The sequence below is a fragment of the Gobius niger genome (assembly GCF_951799975.1).
Source record: "Gobius niger genome assembly, chromosome: 19".
NCBI lineage: Eukaryota > Metazoa > Chordata > Actinopteri > Gobiiformes > Gobiidae > Gobius > Gobius niger.
Genome location: NC_136870.1, coordinates 6,546,947 through 6,569,950, shown reverse-complemented (window position 1 = coordinate 6,569,950; position 23,004 = coordinate 6,546,947). Strand labels below are relative to the sequence as shown.

The 23,004-nt window shown below is 43.4% G+C and overlaps 6 protein-coding genes across 6 annotated transcripts; all 6 read left to right on the top strand.

Annotated features, from left to right (window-relative positions):
- Positions 1-3,527: 3,527 nt before the first annotated feature.
- LOC306979189 (histone H2B-like) lies at positions 3,528-3,967 on the top strand. Its single transcript, XM_079578044.1, has one exon. The coding sequence runs from the start codon at positions 3,543-3,545 to the stop codon at positions 3,915-3,917; it is 375 nt and encodes a 124-aa protein (XP_079434170.1). The 5' UTR covers positions 3,528-3,542; the 3' UTR covers positions 3,918-3,967.
- Positions 3,968-4,784: 817 nt separating this feature from the next.
- LOC306979039 (histone H2A) lies at positions 4,785-5,182 on the top strand. The gene has a single exon (XM_079577810.1). It carries the CDS (start codon positions 4,801-4,803, stop codon positions 5,176-5,178), a length of 378 nt encoding a protein of 125 aa, XP_079433936.1. The 5' UTR covers positions 4,785-4,800; the 3' UTR covers positions 5,179-5,182.
- Positions 5,183-6,118: 936 nt separating this feature from the next.
- On the top strand, positions 6,119-6,616 carry LOC306978427 (histone H3.2). The gene has a single exon (XM_079576960.1). It carries the CDS (start codon positions 6,137-6,139, stop codon positions 6,545-6,547), a length of 411 nt encoding a protein of 136 aa, XP_079433086.1. The 5' UTR covers positions 6,119-6,136; the 3' UTR covers positions 6,548-6,616.
- Positions 6,617-10,676: 4,060 nt separating this feature from the next.
- On the top strand, positions 10,677-11,288 carry LOC306979159 (histone H1-like; the record flags this gene model as incomplete). The annotated part of the gene is made up of 1 exon (XM_079578014.1): positions 10,677-11,288. The coding sequence occupies one exon, from the start codon at positions 10,677-10,679 to the stop codon at positions 11,286-11,288; it is 612 nt and encodes a 203-aa protein (XP_079434140.1).
- A 1,383-nt stretch (positions 11,289-12,671) lies between these two features.
- Positions 12,672-14,252, top strand: LOC306979200 (histone H4). The gene is made up of 2 exons (XM_079578055.1): positions 12,672-13,143; positions 14,169-14,252. Exon 1 carries the CDS (start codon positions 12,776-12,778, stop codon positions 13,085-13,087), a length of 312 nt encoding a protein of 103 aa, XP_079434181.1. The 5' UTR covers positions 12,672-12,775; the 3' UTR covers positions 13,088-13,143; positions 14,169-14,252.
- On the top strand, positions 14,241-14,707 carry LOC306979186 (histone H2B-like). The gene has a single exon (XM_079578041.1). The coding sequence runs from the start codon at positions 14,285-14,287 to the stop codon at positions 14,657-14,659; it is 375 nt and encodes a 124-aa protein (XP_079434167.1). The 5' UTR covers positions 14,241-14,284; the 3' UTR covers positions 14,660-14,707.
- Positions 14,708-23,004: the final 8,297 nt, after the last annotated feature.

Sequence of the window (23,004 nt, the reverse complement as noted above, 5' to 3'; positions counted from 1 at the left end):
TAAACTGCACATGTGGAGAGAGCGGCACATGTTCAGGAACTTAGTCTTGCTCATGACGGACGGAGGAAAGGGGAGGTTGTATGGCCGGGAGGTTTTCCAGTAATCCACGACTTGCGGTAGCTTCAGCAAGCCCATAAAAATGACAATGGAAAGGAAGGAAAACATGTCCTCGAATGAAAAGGCCTTCCACCCGTCTCTGGGAAGTATATTTTGGGTTCCATAGGAGTTTGTGTTCTTTAATAATGTTTTGATAACAGAGTCTGTGAAAAATAGTCTGAAAAAGTCTAATGGGCTCTCGGCGTGGCTGGTACTGAGCTGTGGCCCAGGTAGTCTGGCCGGCATGAATGGCAGCGGCCAAGGTTCAATGTCCATTTCATGGTGTGTGCGCCATCGCACAGCATCCGATGGAAAGGAATGGGAGGACCTGTTCTTTTTCGATGGATTTGCAATAGGTCTTTGTGCTTTCTTCTGAGTCCTATTGAGAGCTTGAGATGACTTTTTCTTGGCTCGACCTTTCCTCTCATGTTGGTAGTCCCAGTCATCGTCGTCATCAGTGGCACTTTCTGGGGAGATTTTTCTGCGGGATTTTCTTTGCGGCTCCCACTTGCAGTCAGAATCGCTGGTGGCTATTCTACCGACTGGGTTTTGGGGGTCTTCATCACTTTGACTGGAAGAGTCTTCCCCTTCAAGAAATGTCCTGAAACAATTACAAAGAAACTCTTAGCTTATTGGGAAATCAAACACACTGACCACAGTTAAAATAACACATTATTTTGACAAAACATCTCGACTCTATCGCAGTATCGCAAGAACAGTTAGACAAATACATGAATCCCATCTTCAGCAACAGGCCTCTACAAACATGACAGATCATTTTTGTGACTAAAGGATATGGAAGCACAAGCCAAAACTAAATTACATGAATATCCATTGCAAGATTAAGGTCTTCCAACTGGCTGATTTACATTAAATTCTCTAGCACAGTGTAAAAAATAAATGGAAATGGGCAAATACTCAGTTCGAGGCTTTTCGAGGTTTTTAGCCTTTTGTTGACAAAATGTTGGCTTACATTTAATGGAAGTTAAATGTCACAACAATGTAGCTTTTTTTTCTTTCTCATATTGTGCAGCCCTACTTTAGGGTAAGTAGATTCTATACATCAGCGGCTCTCAAATGGTTTGGCGGTGGAACCCATCATTACCATAGGATGACAAGCCACAACCCAAACAGAATGGATTTGTTATACAGTGGTATGCAAAAGTATGGGCACCCCTGTACATTTTCATGATTTTCTTTTATAAACCATCGGTTGCCTGGATAAGAAATTTCAGTTAAATATATCATAGGCGACAAACATAGTGATATTTGAGAAGTGAAATTAAGTTTATGATTTATGTAAAGTGTGCAAGAATTATTTAAACAAAATGAGGCATGTGCATAAATTTAGGCACCCTTGTCATTTTATTGATTTTAATACCTTTAGCATTCATTATTAGAACTCAGAATTGGTTTGGTGACCTCAGTGACCCTTGACCTCCATAGACTGGTGAATGATAATGAGAAAAGGTATTTAAGGAGGCCAATTGTAAGTGTTTCTGCTCTTTGCATCTTCTCTGAAGAGTGGCAACATGGGAGCCTCAAAACATTTTCTACTATTTAAATATACTCACCAAAAGTTCACCGGATTCTCAGCGTGTCCAGTCCCGCGATGTTGCAGGAGTTGCTTTGGGAAAGGCTTAACATCCTCTTCATCGGATAGAGAAGCTAGCGGTGAGGGCTTAGCATGTTGTACAGTTGGCTGTTCCAGGGTTGAAGGCTTAACGTCATTGTCCGCCAAGATAACAACAAGTGGAGGTTCGAGAGACAATGGCGCTGGTTTACGGTCTTCTTCGTCCAAGGTAAGAGTTGGAAGTGGAGGCTTTGTGTCCTCTGTGTCCGGGCCGAGAGCTACCAAGGACGGCTCTTCATCGTGGAGAATCTGCCGTTGAAAGTCTTGCTTGGAAAGGACAGAAATAAATGTGTTGGTGTTTATCGGCGACCACTGTCTTTTGGCGGAGGTTTTCCATGCTTGCTCGGGGTCGATGTTCAGCTGAGGCGAGGTCCTACCAAAAACATTAATAGGATGAACATACATAACATAGAGTAGAAGTACAGACACTACTGGTCAAACACATTATTACTCCAAGTAAAATTATCTCACTCTGACAAAGTAAAAAAGTATAAATGTGTGATTCTACAGAAGGCTCTAAAGTGAAACATTACTTAATATTACTACTCCCACAAATCTTTAAAATATTTTTTTGTTTTCAATGAAAACATAAAAACAATAAAACAAAGTACAGATTGTCATGAACTGTTTGTTTGTTTGTTTGTTTGTTTCTTTGTGCATTTTGGTTTTCGTTTTTCTTTTGAATGACATTTGTTTCTGTTGATGAAGCAAAACCTATGCAATGCTAAGAAATCTAACCCAGTCCACTTTTTGAAAACTCTGAGGAGGAAAGACAACAGAGTGAGAGCTCTCCAAGGAGCGCGCGAAAATGTTGCAGTTATGCGGAAGAAACCAAGGGAAAAAACAGCGCCATGTGCAAAGAAAAACGCTCTACTTCTCACGAGTGCATTTGTGTAAACAATAACGACACAGCTGTGCAGGCAACTTGTAACGGGGCGTAAATGGATTAAATTGTGTGATGCACATATTAGTCCAGAAAAGCCACTTCGAGCCTAAACTGTTTGACCACTATTAGCCCAGAGCAACAACGGGCTGTTCTGGTCACACTCACTGGTCGGAGTCGGAGACGAAGTCTTCAACCTCCAGAAACACCTCTTTCACGGCCGACTCGTCCTCATCGGATTCCAGTAGACATTCCACATCTTCAACCGCGGAGTTTGGGGCACTCGGTCCAGCCTCAGACATGGTAGAAGTAAGAGACGGCCGCGCGAGAGAGAACTTGCTGCGCCCCTCTGGTACCGCGCGTGCACCACCCACACCACCCACTTCCTCGTCAGCTCTTCTTCTTCTTCGTCTCATAGTATCCCCCCCCCCCCCCGCAAGCAAAAAGGAGTGACACTGGATTACTAACAAAGTGACGAAGTTAGGAGAAAGACTTATTTGACTTGTTTATCCCTTAATGAAACATTTGAATTTAAGACGCATAACCTTTTCTTTTAGCCTGCTAATAATTAGTACTTTTGTTGTGTATTTTCTAATCAACACCCGTGAGGCATAGGGGCACAAAGTACAAACAACATTCACTTGACTCTGCTGAAGAAAGAAGGGAACTGTGTAGTGTTTGGGCGACATGAAGATATACTAGTAGAGATTGTGTCAAACTCTCAAACTCTCTTCTTCTCTGAGGTTTCCTTTGTCGTTAACCCTCTAAAAATCCCGGACCCCATCCCCCACACATTCCCCTCTGCTCGACCCAGAGCGGCTCCACCAACCACAGCTCAGACACGGCACAGCGCAGTCTGCAGAGGCCACGATAAAAGCCTCCGCTGCGCCTCTGTCCTTTAGTCACTCCGCTGATCCTGAGCAGAGAAACATGCCTGACCCAGCCAAGTCCGCGCCCAAGAAGGGCTCCAAGAAAGCCGTCACCAAGACCGCCGGGAAAGGCGGCAAGAAGAGGAGAAAGTCCAGGAGGGAGAGCTACGCCATCTACGTGTACAAGGTGCTGAAGCAGGTCCACCCCGACACCGGCATCTCCTCCAAGGCCATGAGCATCATGAACTCCTTTGTCAACGACATCTTTGAGCGCATCGGAGGAGAGGCCTCCCGCCTGGCGCACTACAACAAGCGCTCCACCATCACCTCCAGGGAGATCCAGACCGCCGTGCGCCTCCTGCTGCCCGGAGAGCTGGCCAAGCACGCCGTGTCCGAGGGCACCAAGGCCGTGACCAAGTACACCAGCTCCAAGTAAACTGTCCGTCCTCTGAACAACACAACGGCTCTTTTAAGAGCCACACACTTCACTAAATGAGCTGTGCTTCTTGATTGAATGTTCGAGAAATGGTTACTCTTTCTTTGGTTACTCCATAAAAACCAACCATTCTGTCCTGTGTAATGAAGTGAACAGAACGTCCCTGTCCATGGTGCTGGATTTTATCTCCACATTTAATAATGAACACATATAATGCTGTGAAATAAAGCAACAGAAGGACGTGCTTATTTAAAAGCCTACGATTTGTTACGGTGCTTATTAAGTCTGTCAAGGTAAACCTACCAGCCCGATTACGCACAATGATAATTTACTTTTCTTTCTACCATGTCTCAGTCGGATCCCATTAAAAAACACCCACTGTGTAATCATGGCAGGTCAAAAGTACATGGTCGTTTACAGCTCAAAAACAGGAACAATCTTTCTTGGCAAAGACTCATCACAAAACAGATCAAAAGGGCATCAAAGCGTCAGAACTGAATATAGATATAATGAATGCAGCAATTCAAAGTCCAGTTCACTGTGATTGCAGAGTGGGGATGCTTTACTGTCCATGGAGGAGGGCAGAGAGGGGGAAGGGCGTACAAAAGGCTCACTGCATAAGGTACAGGCTGCTATAATAAGAGGAGGCACTTGCGCCCGAGAGTTCACACAAACTTTGGAACAATAATAATTAACAAATCTATCGCTACATAAATAAAAGTCCCAACATTTGGATCAGAGAGAAGAGGGCGGGGCTCAGACTGAGCCTGGCCGCTGATTGGTGCGGTGCTCAAAGGTCCGCGCTCGCGCACATAAAAGGCGCAGCGCTTCAGTCTCAGCTCATTCTCTCTGTGAGTTTTATTCCACAGTAAATAACCCAAACATGAGCGGCAGAGGCAAAACCGGCGGAAAGGCCCGCGCTAAGGCCAAGTCCCGCTCCTCCAGGGCCGGGCTGCAGTTCCCTGTGGGCCGTGTGCACAGGCTGCTCCGCAAAGGAAACTACGCTCAGCGTGTGGGCGCCGGAGCCCCCGTGTACCTGGCGGCCGTGCTGGAGTATCTGACCGCTGAGATCCTGGAGCTGGCGGGAAACGCAGCTCGTGACAACAAAAAGACCCGTATCATCCCCCGCCACCTGCAGCTGGCCGTGCGCAACGACGAGGAGCTCAACAAACTGCTGGGAGGAGTGACCATCGCTCAGGGAGGAGTGCTGCCCAACATCCAGGCCGTGCTGCTGCCCAAGAAGACCGAGAAGGCCAAGTAAAGTGTCCGAGACGCTGACCTCAACAACGGCTCTTTTAAGAGCCACCCACAGCCTCAAAGAGCCGCTTCAGTCACTGAGGGTCATGTGTTGGTAAATCCAGGCTGTGCGTAATGCGCATTTACGCATCGGCCACGGTTCGTTTATAGTATTTAAAAGGCATGATTCCAAATCCAAACTAGCTCGTGGCACTAAAAACAAAGTATTATGTTTATTATATAAATTAGTCAATAATACAAACGTGGCTTATGTTGAGACCAGAGGCAAAATGAATGAATATGAAGGACTTCAATTCTTTCTTGTGACAAAGTAAAATAGCAGCATGATCCATCGTTTCTGTTTTGCAAAAGACACTGCCCATTTCAGACTCTATGTACGTCATGTTTTTCCCTCTGTCAGGGAAATTTGTCAATGTTCAATGAATAAGTAAAATCTGAATCCTAATTATTGAGGAACAGTGTCGGGTGCTCAGAGTAAACGACTGTTTTCTGGTAGTTACGCTTTCATTTGAGAGGATTTGGAATAAATTTACTTTCCTAAAATCTATATTTGTTTTCCTAAAATAATGACCTCTTTTCCCTCTAAAATGAAGTGAAGATGTGAAACTCTTTATGCCACAGCTCATACAAACAATGCACGTGTGCATTTCACATTTCATATATATATATATTTGCATTATATAATATAATGCAAATAAACATTCAAAACACTATACTCTGATTAGACAAAGTAACGGAATATGTTACAAAATACATTTTAAGGCAAGTATTCTGGAACTAAATACACTCCCAAAGTATTATTCCCAACACTGCTTAGGAAGACCCGCCTCCACGTGGGCACTATTTGAAAGTGACCAATAGAAAGTGAGCGTGTGCTCAGAGGGAGGAGCTCACAGTATAAAAGCAGCTCCTCTCGGCTCCTCTGCAGTTCTCTTCTCTGTCACAGTCAGGAGCAAACAAACATGGCCAGAACCAAACAAACCGCGCGTAAATCCACCGGAGGCAAAGCCCCCAGGAAGCAGCTGGCCACTAAGGCCGCCCGTAAGAGCGCCCCGGCCACGGGAGGAGTGAAGAAGCCTCATCGTTACAGGCCCGGCACCGTGGCTCTGAGGGAGATCCGCCGCTACCAGAAATCCACCGAGCTGCTGATCCGCAAGCTGCCCTTCCAGCGCCTGGTCCGAGAGATCGCCCAGGACTTCAAGACCGACCTGCGCTTCCAGAGCTCCGCCGTCATGGCTCTGCAGGAGGCCAGCGAGGCTTACCTGGTGGGTCTGTTCGAGGACACCAACTTGTGCGCCATCCACGCCAAGAGGGTCACCATCATGCCCAAAGACATCCAGCTGGCCCGGCGCATCCGCGGAGAGAGAGCTTAGACACAACCGGCTCCTCTGAGGAAACAACGGCTCTTTTAAGAGCCACCACTTCATTAAAGAGCCGCTTCAGTTTGAGTTCTAATCAACCCGTACACACAAAGCATGCGTTTGTCCTGAGAACACTGAGTAGGGGCTGAGCCGGGTTTGGACCAAACCTTGGAAAGCAGCAGAGCCCAAACACGTTCAAGGTTTACTATGGTATATCAACTGTTTTGTGTGATGTTTTCTAAACTTATTTTATGCAGAGCCAATGATATGATTTTATAGAGATAATTATTTTGTAATATGAATAAAGTTCATGACCATAAGCTTTTATTGTTGAACTTATGACCTTGTGAAAGTGAAGTGTTGCATTTGTAGCTTATCAAAAGAGGAAGTGGGTTTGTGGGCTTGTGCTGATGTGGAGGGTTACAACCTCAGTTTTAACTTTCAATTCCACATGTCAGACATGCTTTCTGTAAACCGGTTAGTGCCGGCTGAGCAATGAATATGTAAGCACTTCTTGGAGAACTGATGAATATGCTAAGAATAGGAGGACTTACAGGTGGTTCCTCTTTTGAAAGGTATCTTGGGTGGAATGTTCTACTTGAGCACTCTACTAAGCACTTTTCAGGTTGTTGTTTTTTGCAGTATTCTACCCTCTTTTGTACATTTTAGCTGACTTTGTGGTGGCCAGCTGCAGGAGTACAACCGGTCCTTATTGAGGATTCGATCTGAGAGCATAAGTTGGCATTGTTAAGACTTGTCACAAACCAACTGTTGTGCCTCTTCTAGCACAGGCTTGTAACCAATAAGGCTGGTTGTGAACTCTCTGTGGAAACAGCTAAACACAAATAAAGTTCCCTGAAAACACCATTTCTGTTGCCCAGTGCTCATTGTAGAGTGATTGCCTCTTAAATTTAATGTTATTTCAGAATATCTGCCTGAAGACCTTCTTTGTTGGTGAGTAATCCTTCTTTCTTGCACTTTTCAAGTAAGGGAAGTCTTTCATCCTTGTGAGGATAAGATTTAAGGGTCCTAACATTAGGGAGTCCACTGGGATCATTTCTCTTAGATTTGAATAGTCTGTTGGTTTTATCCGAGCAGTTTCATCACAGTCATAGTGCGACATAGGTTGATAAAGTGTCCCAGATTATTGGACGTAGTTTTGCAGAAGTTATTGCACATGAGTTACTTTACAGTAGTGTTGTACAGTCTAACAGCAGTGGGGATGAAGCACCTCCTTGCACTGACGGTCTCGGTTATTCATGTTAAAACCAAACCAACAGAAATATATCTGCTTTCAAAATAAGATCTTAAGACTAACGCAATGAAAAGGCTCTTCATACTGCTTCCTGCACATTCACCTTAGGCTAATTAATTCTTTTTACAGTCTACAGAAAAATGCGATCAGGAGAATAATACCAAATCTAATCCATAAGGAACACGTCTAAAAGAGTTTTCCAGTGGCCTATTTAGAAGCCTCACTAAAGAAGTTTTCCTCACGGCTTTTGTGAGCTTTTTAGTTATACACTAGCACTTTTTTTTAGTTTAGTGTTAGCTGTCGCCATCCTTGTAGTAACAAAATTTCAAGTGAAATGCCTGACATCAACATCATGCAAACACATTTAAGTGATTAGCTTACCTAAGCGCTAGTCAATGATAAAAGACCATTTTTATTTGATGACATCAAAATCCCCACTTTCCACACAAATCAGCTGGGGACAAATGACGTCACATCTCGGGAAAAGGAGCTCCCCAGTCCACATGAATGCACCATATTATGCACTAATAAGGTCAATAAAGCAGGCAGCACAGGGGCTTTTGAAAGAGACAGGGGCCTATTTCAGGACGTTCAGTATAGTCATTTTGAGAGAGCAATTTTATTCATGGCAGTCATTTTCCGGGTCCCGAGATGTGCGACAAACTACAAAAAACTCTTTAATACTACCATAAATATTTCTGAAACTCAACAGACAGTTACTGAACATACTTATTTATCAGGCCCATTAGCCAAATACACTGTACCTTCTGCTATAAAAGTAATATTTACCAAAATCGCTACATCCGGGTTAGCGGAGACAAATGCTAACGCTGCAGCAGCTACGCTAACCCTGGAAGTAGTCACATTAGTAAATATGTCTTTTTAGCAGTAGGTTCAGCATTTTTGGCTAATGGGCCTGATAAATAAGTATGTTCAGTAACTCTCTGTTGAGTTTCAGAAATATTTATTGTTTTTTTCTCTCATCTTTGCCGGTCTGCCAGGACCCGGAAGCGGAAGTCGTGACATCACACTTAACAAATGTATATATTTTTCATCATGAACTAATGGAGATTGTAAAAGGTGAAAATACTGGAGTTCACACTAAAACAGTAGGAGTTGGACGCTGAACATTTGGACAGCTGACTGATCTTTTTTCCACTTTTTATATTTATATTTAATATTTTTATTTGATTATACATTTGCACGATTATTTAAGACCAGAGCAAATTAGAGCAAATGAAGCTCAACAACTTTAGATTAACATGAAGGGAATAATAATAACTATTTATAATTATATTATAATTTATATAATCATTAATAATAATTAAGCTACTGTACAAACTTGCATTATGCTATGACACTAGACGTTTTTAGCCTGGCCAGTCATACACACTTCTTTCTCTTCCGAATAAACAGTTTACAATAAACAGAGGAGATTAATCTGGCGTGTCAGGCTCAGAAAAAGCCGTCCTCTGTCCATGGTGCTGATATAGTCTATCTCTGAAAATAGTTTTTAAATACTTACCAAGTGCCTGATGCAGTAAGTGATGTGCTCCAATAGCGCTAATGATTAGATGAATATGAGAGGCACAAACTATTAAGATTCTTGCGTGACAACCAACCACAGCTGACCGTCTGCCAAAAGGTTTGACTTTGCTCTCACACGGCTTCAGCTGAAAATGAGATGAAATGTTTTTAGTTAAAACATTTGACAAACCCTCTCATTATATAAAAAAAAAATTGTCCTGTGAATGAAAACATATTACAGCAGGAGAATGAGGCTGTAAAAATCAATGCGACACCCAATCCGTGTGACAACCAGCCCCGGTCTCCCCTATTTGTAATGTCTGTCAGGGAAAGAACGAGCTAAGCGTTTACAAGTTCAAGACTTCAGCTCAAACTCCTTGTGAGCCATTTTATCGCTCTTCCCTCCCTAATGTCTGAAATAAGCAAAATAAATCCACACAATATTGTGGGGGATCAAATAAATAAAAACAGTAGACCCAGAGATTAGGCCTAAAAAATCTGGTTTGTTGTGTTATTTTAAAAGAAGCAAATTCCTGTTTAAAGCCGCGCCATGAACCCTTTAACTATTGGAGGCTGAAACTGAGAGGCCGTTCTTTTAAGTTCATTTCCAAACAAGTCTCAGGTGTAGGTTGTAGCTTTTCCAACGCTTAAAACGTTCTGTTGACAACTGTACTGTTTTCAATGGATCTGAACTTGTTGACCGCGGATCTGGCACATAAATCGGGTCATGTTTATCAAATATTTCCAGGGGAAGAGATCACATAGACCTGGTCCATGTGGCATTCAGTAAAATCAGTCTAAAGAAGGAAGAACGCAAACGCTGTGAAACATTGCTCAGTTGTGGCAGGAGCTCCAGGCCGTGACCTCGTGTGTGTTTGCTGCTGCTGCTGAAGTGGCTTCCAAAGGCAGAGCTCACTCCTGACAGAGACACTTTGACTTTGTGTGTCTGCAGAGGACAGTTTGTAACAGGAAAAGTGTCTTTCCTGAGTCCTGAGCGGCTCTGGGATGATGTTTAAAGGAGTTTAGTGGGACTAGTCTGTTCCAGAATGCGCACAGTGTAAGGTTTGGATCGTTCCAGACGTGAAGACTCGTTCACATTGATGTTGTATTTGATTTCAGTCCGAGGGGAAACGACCTCCGCTCCGTCTCCTGCTCTTTTCTGTCCTGACCAGCGCGTTTATTTCACTTTTAGAGCCTTTTCCTGACGCGCAGAAAGCACAACAGCCTCTGATCCAAACGCGCTCAGCAGCCTCGGGTTACATTGAGTCTCTACGGCTCTCACGCTGTGTTTAAGTGCGCCTCGTGCTCGGGGAAACTCCACTCTCTCAGACTGTTGTTGTGAGTGACGTTTTGAAAACTATGGCAGAAGAAGCTCCCGCTCCCGCCGCGGCTCCGGCCAAAGCCGCCAAGAAGAAGCCCGCCGCCAAAGCCAAGACGAGCGGCCCCAGCGTCAGCGCGCTCGTCGTCAAAGTCGTGTCCGCTTCCAAGGAGCGCGGCGGCGTGTCCCTGCACGCGCTCAAGAAGGGCCTGACCGCGGCCGGATACGATGGGGAGAAGAACAAGGCCCGGGTCAGACTCGCCGTTAAGAAGCTGCTGGAGAAGGGCACTCTGGTGCAGAAGAAGGGCTCCTACAAGATGAACAAGCCCGCGGCCGAGCCGAAGAAGGCCAAGAAGCCCGCGGCCAAGAAAGCCGCCCCTAAAGCCAAGAAGCCCGCGGCCGCTAAGAAAGCAAAGAAGCCCGCTGCCGCCAAGAAAGCCAAGAAAGCGACCACTCCCAAGAAGGCCACGAAGTCGCCGAAGAAGGCGGCCAAGCCCGCGGCCAAGAAAGTAGCCAAGAGCCCGAAGAAAGCGGCCAAGAGCCCCAAGAAGCCTGCGAAGAAGGCCCCCGCGGCGAAGAAAGCCCCCGCCAAGAAAGCGGCCCCAAAGAAAACCGCCAAGCCCAAAGCCAAGAAGGCCGCGGCCAAGAAGTAACTCCTTCACTCTCTCCCCGAACCAACAACGGCTCTTTTCAGGGCCACACACTCCGCTAAAGACGCAGCTTCAGTCAAACTCAATGAAGATGATGCGTAAAATGACCGTTACGCGCAGTCTGCGCTTTTACGCACCAGTGTCCTTGCGTCACAAAGAAGTAGTATTTTTGCAGACTAAAAATAGGATAACACTTAATGATGGCTACAGCTATGGCTGAACTCTCCACATATATTTATTGACTAAATGAGACTGGAATAAAAAGAAGGGACTAAAAGTCTGCCTCAGGCAGGAGGCTACAATCTATCAACACCCATAGATCCCGCCACAGTTTTTCCCCTCTGCCATCAGACTCATCAACAAAAAACAAGACCCATAACTTAGGCCGGACTCATGGGTGTAATCTGCCCTGTTGCCCTGTGTGGTTATCACTTTATATCACTATATTACTTTGTATCACTTTATACACCTGTACATCTGTAAATAGCATCCTGCTGTTCTATTTCATTTGTTGTCTTATCATATTTTACCATTTATTATGCCCCCATAGCCTTGTAGTTTAAAGTTGTACAGCTTTTTTTTAATGTATTTTTTTTTAATTATTATTATTATTGTATCTAGAATCCTAGTTTGCGGACCTGTTCTCAAACCATGGCAATAAAAAGATTCTGAGTCTGAATATCCGAACTTCCACTGACAGTTTGAGAGAGTCTCATTTCATTAAAATTCTCCTCCAAAGGAACATGTGGTGGAGAAACATGAAGCTGACAATATCATTACATATGGATACAGTGATATGAAAGACAAGTCAACTGACTTAGACTATATTGACCGTCAGTTGATGCAGTTGTGCATTTCCCGGATATTAAAACATGCTGAATGACATAATGACATAACTTAATCACAGAAGTTGCAAATGAAAGTGGTGACGAACAAAAGATCTATTTATTGTGTTCAAATATTGTTGCGAGTTGAGTTTTGTCCTGGTTTTCCACTTGCTGTAAGTCCGTGAGGGCCCTGTTGTTGAAGGCTGTGCAGAATTCATTTACTTCAAATGAGCCCATTTATTTTGATTCTGTAAATAAAATGTAAAATCATGTAAAATAATACGGAAGTTTTGTAAACAAATCAATAATAAATGTGTCTAAAATGAAAAACAAAGAAGAGACAACCATCAGTCAGTTCAATCAGATAAAATAGTGGTGTTTAGTTTCATCAAAGAGTTGGATCTGTCTCATTTTGGGAAATGGATTTGACGCTTGACAACAAAACCTAAATGTTACAGATCTATGGAAACATATGACACTCCTGAGCTGCTGATGTTTCTCCTTCCGTTTTATCTGAGCACAAACACAGAGCTTGAGTTGCCTCGTGTGTCCAGTCGGTGGCGCTGGTGCGCGCATGTTTTCCTTCTGGTTCTCAGTCGGTGAATATAGTCTGAGTGTGCGGAGTCTCAGGTCACATTGTCCTGAACTCACAGAACAGTCAAAATGTCCGGAAGAGGCAAGGGAGGCAAAGGCCTGGGAAAAGGAGGCGCTAAGCGTCACCGTAAAGTGCTCCGTGACAACATCCAGGGCATCACCAAGCCCGCTATCCGCCGTCTGGCTCGCCGCGGCGGAGTCAAGCGTATCTCCGGTCTGATCTACGAGGAAACCCGCGGGGTGCTCAAGGTTTTCCTGGAGAACGTGATCCGTGACGCCGTGACGTACACCGAGCACGCCAAGAGGAAGACCGTGACCGCCATGGACGTGGTGTACGCCCTGAAGAGACAGGGCCGCACTCTGTACGGCTTCGGAGGTTAACTCTTCATCTGAACTTAAACAACGGCCCTTTTAAGGGCCACCACTTCTTCATAAAGGTGCCTCTTCTAGGAAAGCGTTTCCCACTGAAGGTCTCGTAATGCCTAAAAACACTTCCCTGTTGCGGTATTTGTGTATATAGTCATGTGTATTTCTCTAACTGACTCAGGAGCTGTGCCCAAGGTGTTTTATCACACTGAGGAAAATCCCAGTAGTTTCAGTGATGTTGGACATTAAGGGAATTCCCCCCCCAGCATTATTTTCCGCATTTTATTGTTCTCATGGTTACAACCGTGGACTTCCTACACCCACCACCTCAGTTTGAAGCTATTGGCTGTTTAGAGCACATGTTTTGTTCATATTAAGCTGCAGCTCATTTCACATTTACTTTTTCAAATTAAATGAAAGTCACATAAGAATTTCTGATCATAGCATTTGTGTTTGAATCATTTGTTTTTGACTTGAAACAGTTGCATATTAAACATCAATTGAGCTCATCCTTCCTATTGTGTTGTTTGTTGGGGGCGTGTTGGAGTGGGATTCTGTTAGGTGGTCCTCAGAAAAACAGAAGTAAAAGTGGTCCTTGGGCTGAAAAAGTTTGAGAAACACTGATCTAAACAGGAAAGTGACAATGTTCAGTGATTGATAAAGGTCATCGCTATTTAGTTGCTTATAAATTAGTAACAGATGAAAGTTTAATAGTGCAGTTATAAAGCGTTAATACGCATTTTGTTTCATTATTTGAACACAATTATTACAAAATGCGGCACATTACTACAGAGTGTGGTTTCTTTAAAATAAAATGGTATTACATTTTCAACTGTGATTGTGAAATGTGCTTCCACAGGCCTTATGACTTAAAGTGCACTTATTTAAGTTTACAATCAACGCAGATTAGCATTTCTTTCTTCGTTCATGCTCAGGTTCTAGACATTTGCAAAAGCCAAACTTCTTTTCCCTCCAAAACTCCGTGTTCTTTGTGAAAAGACCCCATCCCCCCCCTCTCTCTCTCTCTCTCTCTCTCTCTCTTCTTTCTGTCTCTCCCCTCCCCCACTCCGTCTCTCCCTCCACACGCTCCACCCAGAGCGGCTCCACCAACCACAGCTCAGACACGGCACAGCGCAGTCTGCAGAGGCCACCATAAAAGCCTCCGCTGCTTCTCTGTCCTTCAGTCACTCCGCTGATCCTGAGCAGAGAAACATGCCTGAACCAGCCAAGTCCGCGCCCAAGAAGGGCTCCAAGAAAGCCGTCACCAAGACCGCCGGGAAAGGCGGCAAGAAGAGGAGAAAGTCCAGGAGGGAGAGCTACGCCATCTACGTGTACAAGGTGCTGAAGCAGGTCCACCCCGACACCGGCATCTCCTCCAAGGCCATGAGCATCATGAACTCCTTTGTCAACGACATCTTTGAGCGCATCGGAGGAGAGGCCTCCCGCCTGGCGCACTACAACAAGCGCTCCACCATCACCTCCAGGGAGATCCAGACCGCCGTGCGCCTCCTGCTGCCCGGAGAGCTGGCCAAGCACGCCGTGTCCGAGGGCACCAAGGCCGTGACCAAGTACACCAGCTCCAAGTAAACTGTCCGTCCTCTAACAACACAACGGCTCTTTTAAGAGCCACACACTTCACTAAACGAGTTATGCTTCTTTAAGAATGTCTCTGTCCATGGTGCTGAATTTCAGGTGAGTTTCTGATGCACGTCCATGAAAATAAATGAGCGGAAGTGATTCTGGAAACTCAAACCACAGTTCAAATTATGATCAATAACTCGTAATTATAAGTGACATGCTCTGAAATTCAGCTAAAACTTGTTTTCCTGCAAATTGTAAGTAAAGTACAATTGTAACTCATTAAATGTCATTTACATGAACATGGTGCAGGCACTTACAAGCTTCTTGCTTCATTTTACTCCCTTTGAGCTTCCATAGACTGTATGAGTGTGACATTTTGGAGAAAGAAACATGTTAACCGCTCAAAGAAACTTAACTTCTACAGGTGTTTGTCAAATAATTACAATATCATTTCTTGGTCATTAACAGCCCTATTTGCATGTAATGAGTAAGATTTTCTTGGTCAACCAAAACCATGGCCTGAGAGTGATTTGTCAGTGTCATGCCACATGAGATTGACAAAATGAAAACTTTTCTGACCCAAACTGCATAAGACATAAACATTTGTGAGCTCCTGATGTAACTACTCTTTATACATAGAAGCAACGTCAGAGGTGCATTCACCTAAATTGTCACATTAATCTCACCTTTAATCTCAGACTCCAGCTCCGTGCCTCACTCCTGCTGCTGCTGTACGTGTGCTGTCCATATAATCTAAATCAAACAGTTCTTTTCTTCCATCATTGTCCCTGTTCTCAAATGTCCTCCGGATCAGATCTCCGTGTGACACTTGTCTCTGTTTCGCCGTAATGTAAACACGAACCATGTGAGAAATTCCCATCATCCAAGGAGTCCCTGAACATCCACATAGATGGTGGATAAACGAAGCACACCTTCCCTGTTAACTCTCTCCTCCACCACCTGCTGATGATCAACAATCATCCACCTATATATGATCCTGAACTCCATTGTTCTGTCTTTTCCCTGCCTTTATGCTGAGCATGCGTCCTGTAAGTTAATGTTCCTTTTTGTTAACCATATGTCTGTTTATCCAGGTCTGAACTAGTTTTGCTATGATTTGACCACACCTTATTTCTGTTACTTTGTTAACTCATGTTGGACTTAATGTGATTTCTTATTGTTCCATCTCCTCTGTTTCAGAGACGAAAATATGTCTCATGCTCTAAAGGCAAAAAGAAACTAAAAGAAACCACGCTTCTTGCTCTAAAGGCAAAAAGAAACGTAAAAGAACAAAAGACTGGAGAAAATAAATCTACTAAAACTGATCCCTTGCCTCCTGCCTGTTTGTAAATTTTGTGACTCTGTCCATCTAAGGGTTTTACATTTACCAAACCATGTGCTTTATTGTGACATGCTCTGCCCACGTGGTTCCGTGACGTCCAGACCCTTTTTTTTTTCTTTTTTTTTTGCGCCGCACGGTGTAGTGATGAATCGGTTCATGTTACGCGGAGCTCCTCGTCTCATCTCGGAAAAAAGACAGAATGAAGCGGAGAAAGACAGCGGGTCCATGAGCTATGTCTGATGTGATCACTGTCGTTGATGATTATGGTTTACAGTCCATTTTCAAAATATTGTAATTTCATGAGATTCTTATTTTGGGGGTTTTACAAGCTTTTACTATGCCATCTGGAATGGAAAAGTTGGAAAAGTTTATTTCCATAAATGCATTCAAAACGTTAAACTTCCATAGATTATAGATACAGGGCCCACAACTTCAATGATTTCAAGTATTTAGTTGTTTACTTGTACAGAATTTGGGCTTCCTGAGGGCTTTCATTAAACTCGCTCAGTAAAGCTCGGCTTAGGCTCCAAATCCTGACTTTACTTTAGGCCCAACAATTCAAGCTGCGATTACTGGGTTTCACCAAAAGGACACCAAGCTTGGCTAATGCCACTAATTCAAGACGGGTTCAACTACAACAACATCCCAATAAGAGACACATCATGCACGTCGGGAGACGCCTCTGACGAAGACGGAAGTAGGTCCTTGTCCGTCGAAACACGTAAGGTATTTGAACAGCTTTGTTTGTTTCTACCTAGTGTCTTTCAAAAAGAAACCAAAAAACTAAAGTTTATTACTCAAGAAGACATAATGTAATAAAAAAGAGGCCGCATACATGGCCGAGCGTGAACGCGCTACAGACTTCACAGGCCGCAAGTAACTCCATAGGTAGAGGGCAGGGCTCACAATTACGAGACGAGATGATCCCAGCCTCAACTTTTTTTTTGGACTGGGCACCCTCTGGGAAGAACATAAATGCGCGCCTATAAATGTAAGCTCTTTTTTCCCCCAGGAATTTTAACACATGATAGTAAAAAAAGAAAAACTGTTTTTGATGACACATAGTCATTAATAAGTCACACCTTGTATTTCACAAATGAGACAAAGACAATGTTGTTGGTGTATATTTGTAATCTATTGTATAAAGTAATTGATCACATTTTTGCGGCCAACATACGCCACAACAGGGATTTTACCTGGACATTATATAATAAGAAATAGCACACAGACTTTTCATTATATTACAATATGTATTGTTTGTATGATTTTATTTAATCTTTATTTCATGTTTTAGTATTCATTTCAAAAAGACACATTCACACACAACCAGACTAATGGAGCTGAGGCCAGCGGCGGTATGAGTGGTCAGTATGGCCTTTATTTTCCATCACAGTGAAATGTTTGGACGGTTTTCACTGCAATTTATCCTAGATCGTCCTGGAGACCACTGTGATGGAATGTGAAGGCCATGCTGACCAAACAACAGCAACAAAATAGCACCCAGACACATGCACACACATTACTCAGTCATTGGTGCAAATAGGTTTATGTCGGCTTAACTGTGTGAAAGAACCAGTTTTACAGTAAAAATTGCAATGTACTGCAGGAAAAAGGAAAAGTGAAAAAGTGTGTGCCGCTAAAAAATTTAAATAAATTGTATTTAAGCTTAAACTACTTGTTAATTATACAATATTCCAGGCAATAGACAAACAAACAAATATAGTGCATTTCATTTACATGACACATAAAATACGGTTTAATTAAGTTAGTGCTTTTTTCTCACTGTACAAGTGTACAACGAAATAGTGTTCAGGTGTCAGTCCTGAGCTGCTGCGGCTGAGCCACGCTGACCTTGACTCAGAAGAAACCTGGCTGGCTGCCCGGTCTCCTCTGATCCTCTGAAACGGTGCAGCGCCTCCTGGTTTTGTCCCTGTTTCAGAGCGTGGTGTCCTGCACTTGTCAGCTCGAGCTTCTCCTCCCTCTTCCTCCTGCAGCTCCCTCCGCTCCACAACCGTCTTTACCATCTCCTCTTTGTCCCTTTTTTGTTTCCTGTAGCTCCTCTTGTGACGCCTCCTCTGTGCTGCAGGTGTGGGGGCTCTTGGTGCCTCTTCAGTGTCTCAGAAGAATGAATGTAGGTCTCAAATGGGTTTAGCTGATAAGCTAGCACTTTGTTTACCTTAAAACTGCTGCTTTCTTCAGGACCATTTTGGAATCTCAAAGTAAACAAATCCATCAAACCTACACAAAAAACACAGCAAAAGTATCCAGAGAAACAATGTGGAACATACAAAAAAAAGGGGAGGGAGGTCACTTCCTGTCACTCATATTGAAAAAGGGGAGGTTTGCCTATAAGAGAAAGGTAGTTGCCTAAACTATTCCACTCATCACCGCAAGCAAAAGAACCAGGAAACTATTTTCATCCATCCATCCATTTTCTTCCACTTGTCCGTTTCCGGATCGTGGGGGCAGCTGTTGGAGCTGCGCAAATCACGTTGCACCAGCCCCTTATGGCTCCTCCTGCAGGTGGTGGGTCCACAGAAGGACGGCCTCACATGTTGGTCTCTCATAAGGGGCGTCTGAACCGCTCTTTGTCTGACCCGTCACCGAGGACCTGTTTGTTATGGGAGACCCTACCAGGGGCACGAGCTCCAGGATCATTCCAGGAGGGGAAACTATTTTCATTCACGTCTTTAATGCTTTGCAGCAACAGCATAGAGGTGCTTTTTTACAGCAGTGGCCCCACCTTCAATGAACACATTCGAGCGACTGATTGAATTTGAATTATATATGAGACAATGCACAAAGGACATTAGTCAAAAAAAGAAGAGATGTCATGTGGCAGTTTATAACAGAAATGCTCATTTCCACTCCCCTCTCGTCCAGCATAGACGTGGAAGGTTTGGTGAAAAAAAAAGTAAACAAAGTGAGACCTCTTCTCCAGAAAGGATTGTTTTTTGTTGCTGCAAAGTGAGTGCTCCTCTCGTCCATGGACACCATCCGAATTTATTTATTTATGGTTTATTTGGTAGGGACAGTGCAAGTTAATGAACAAGCCACACCGGATTGTAGCCTTAGGCTAATTTTCATCCGTCGTCCCCCATGCGCACTCTCAAACACACTCTCATACAATGTCCACACTATTCCCTATATAGTGACTATATAGTGCTCACACCATTTTGTAGGGGTGTCCGAATGTCCAGAGAGAAAAAAGTAGTGCACTCAAAATTTCCCACAATGCATCTCGAATGGCAGAAACAAGACCTGAAAATGACTTCTGAACACGCTGAGTTGCTCAAAATGTTTGAGCCTTGGGAAATGTTCGTCTTTGTAAGTATTAGTGTGTCCAAAGCACCTGTTTAGAAGTTACCAATGTCTGTAATGTTACATTTGACACGTTTGTCACTAGAGTTTCGGAGTTACTGCTGTATTACATGTGCATTGACTAGCTCATTGTGTTTTAGCATGTTACATGTAAAATATATTATTCGTAATTGCCCTCTTTTTTCTGTATGTTACAGTTACCACATCACACACACTGAAGGCACTAAAACAAGAAAAGCCTTGTGTCAGAGTTTCCTTAATGATTCGCTGTCTGGCAGCGACACTGACACGTGACTGACATGTGTTGTGAGGACAGCGCAGCAGTGGTTCTACCATAGACTGTATATATAAAAGGACGGCTTCTGCTCACTCCTCCCTGTTTACCATAATGACCACAGTCGTGGGGGAAATCATGGAGGATTTAAAGACCTCCTCCCCAGCTCTGACGAAGCATGTTCCTAAAAAGGCATGAGGGCGGGATTTTCACCGTAGACTCGGCCCTTGCGTGACGTGTAGCTCGCGCTGCTCCAATGCAAACAGTCCGAGCCTCATTAAGTACAAGATTTCTAAAATTCTTCTTATGAAAACCAGCCTGGTTTCTTAAATTGTGACTAACTCAGCATTATCTCAGGAGGAATATCGAGCCTAGTCTAGTGTGGGAAAAAATAGAAACCAGGCTTTAAAGTTGTTTTTAAGTTGTCTAAACTCCAATGCTTTTCAATGGGGGCCTAGCGGCGATATGGAGGTACTACAGCAATGGCAGAGCAATGGCGGCCTCTAGTGTTGTTGTCATAAAGCAGGGCAGCCAGCGGCCATTGGGTTCTACACCTTCAAGCCCCACCTGTGCATGCTGTAGTCAGGCCAAGCACCCTAATCCAAAAACTGTGGCTACCACAAATATTCAAAGATAGAAATTATAATATTATTGGCATTAAGCATTTGTTTCAAACTATATGTTCAGAAATTGGTGTTTTCTGCATATATACTTCTTTTAAGGTCCTATTTTATGATTTATAACCATTTCATTTGCTCAAAGCTGTAGGCCTCCCTTTAAGTTGGGAACCAATGGATTGAAGGATACCAAGTAGTACTCACTGTTTAACTGTTCTTCTTGATATAGCTGATAGGAACGTGGAGTTGAATCTGTAACTCATTAAAATGCTTGATTATGGTTATTACTTTAATGACCAACATTGCGATGTATGTTGGGATGTTTGTAAATTGAGCTGTGCACAACTTCAGCCGAGGAACAAACAAAACAAAAATGAAATTCCTATGTCAACAAACGATTGTGTAAGAAAATATTAATTGCAGGCTTTGTGACATTGTAATTGTGAAATTGTTGAAACTGCAACTTTAATTCTGTTGAGGTAATTGTTGCTGCCCTAAACACCTGAAGCTTTTAATTGTCGACTGGACTGTTTGTTGAATTGAGGATTTTTCGTTCTCTTCGCAGAACCTTCTTAGCTCTTGTGGTCAGAAAATGTAACAAGCAAAGCCAAACTGGGCGTCTGTCCTGCTGCCTCAAGAGGATTGTAATGAAGTCACCTCCCCTTGATCTGTACATACATATTAATCATACATAGTACTCTTAAAAGTATAATGACATATTATTTTGACATATTACTCTCTTACTCTTACCATAATACTCTTTTATCATGATTATTCTTGTGTTACTCTTATGGGTATTATTTTTGCCATATTACTCTTATAACTATTCTATTGCCCTCACCTGAATGAGAGACTGAATGAGTGAGAGATTTTGAGACAAAAAACAGAAAACATTTTGACTTAATTTGATATTTTGAATTTGTGAAGTATTGCTAAACATTGTTAAAGGATGTGTTTGAGTTGCATGTGTCAACCGCGTCTTGGGGTGGAACAGGGTCGCCTGTGGTGACAGCATCTCGCAGAGACGGGGTGAGGATGCGTAGGTGATGTGGGTGAAGGTGCACAGAGGCAAGACGGTGCAACGAAGGTGAGGGTCATCTAGCGAACATCAGGGCGGTTTCCAAAGACAGGAAACAAGCTGTGGTTGACCACACGACCAAGGAGCGAGACAGGTGTGGAGAAGAGAGCCGCCTTCGCTTCTGCTCCTGACGTAAGAGATGGAGAAGTGATCCCTCCCTCTCATCCTGGTGGCGGAGGGTTTAAGCTGGTCCCGGAAGAGAGGCCAGCGTCAGACGCTCTTCCTAGGCCGCCCGGAGATCGTGGTGCAGCATTGCTCTCGACCATCTGAAAGACTTTCTAAACTTTTGAGCTTAAAGAAACTTTCTAAGGCTTTGAACTTTTAGAAAATAGCTACAGTCTACAAAGGCTTCACTGCGACCTTTTAAGGAGCAGTCAGTAGTCTATAATCATTAGTCGATAACCATCCGCTTCATCCTATCCCAATTTCATGCCGGTGACCAGTAGAACTTCTACTACTTGCATGTTTTGGATCCAAAGGTTGATAGCAGGTTATTAACAAGGCTTTTGAATCTTCATAAACTTGCGTCCTTCCAATAAAAGGTCACATTCTGTATTCTTCACTGCATCTGCATTTATCTACTTTTAGTTTAATTTTAGCACTGTTTAAGCCCTATTTAGTAGCTACTGTTTATAAGCTCTGGTTTTATCCTTGCTACTGTTAAAAAACGTAGCACTTAGTACTGTTTGGAGGCTTTGGTTTTTATCTGTTTGGCAGTGTTGGTTTTATTCTAAGCTTTGTTTGGTTTTCAAAGTGGTGTGGTAGAATCAAGAGTCAGCATTCCAAAGTGTAAAATTGTGTAAGGATATTGAACAGGTCCTGGCATTAGGGTCTCCAGATTTATAGACGGGCTAAGTTCCCGTCCCATCATGGTGCAGTGAATATGGGGAGAGGTTGGTAACGGGGATATAGGGCAGGAGACGATTCTGAGGTAGGGAACCAACAGGTTGAACCCAGCCATAGCGGAGTGGCGGGGTCCCGGGGAGCAGGGGCCGTGGGGACTTCAGGAGGTGATCTGGCGGGCGCGTCACTAAGAACAGAAGCTCAGCACCGGTCATCATCTCACAGGTCAGCGGTCACCTCGTTCATCAGCTCCAATAACACTCAGGCCCTAAAACAGAAGCAAAACATCCTCAAATCAACCAACTCAGGCCTGTCAACGATTAAGAGCTTCACTAAATGAATACTTCCTGGGCGACCGAGAGCTTCTGCAAACATACTGCCATAATACTTACTAAAGCATTGTTACATGTTTGTATTGTGTAATCATAAATGAATTAAAATAAAGTTGATTTAAGCTCTTCTGTGTGTTCTTGCTCTCCTAAAACAGGTTCTGTATCTTTTAAGTTAACAAAGCTTCATTTTAAGCGGCACATTCATAATGAACTCATGATGAACTCACCATGAGATCATTTTAGTTGTAAGTTTATACAAAGTTTGGTCCTTGGTGTGGTTGGTTTCTTCGCAAACGAAAAAATCATCATGATCATGATGAATTAATCATTATCATTAATGAGTTCATTGCCTGAATTAATGGTGTGAATTTGTGAGTATTTCATCATGAATCATCATGACCTCTAATGAATTCATAATGAACTAAGTCATGATAAATTCATGCATGAATTATGATGAATTCATGCATGAATTCATGTACCCTTAATATAAAGCGTTACCGATAAACTTTAAATGAACGCGAGACGCGTGATCTGAGGCCACTCT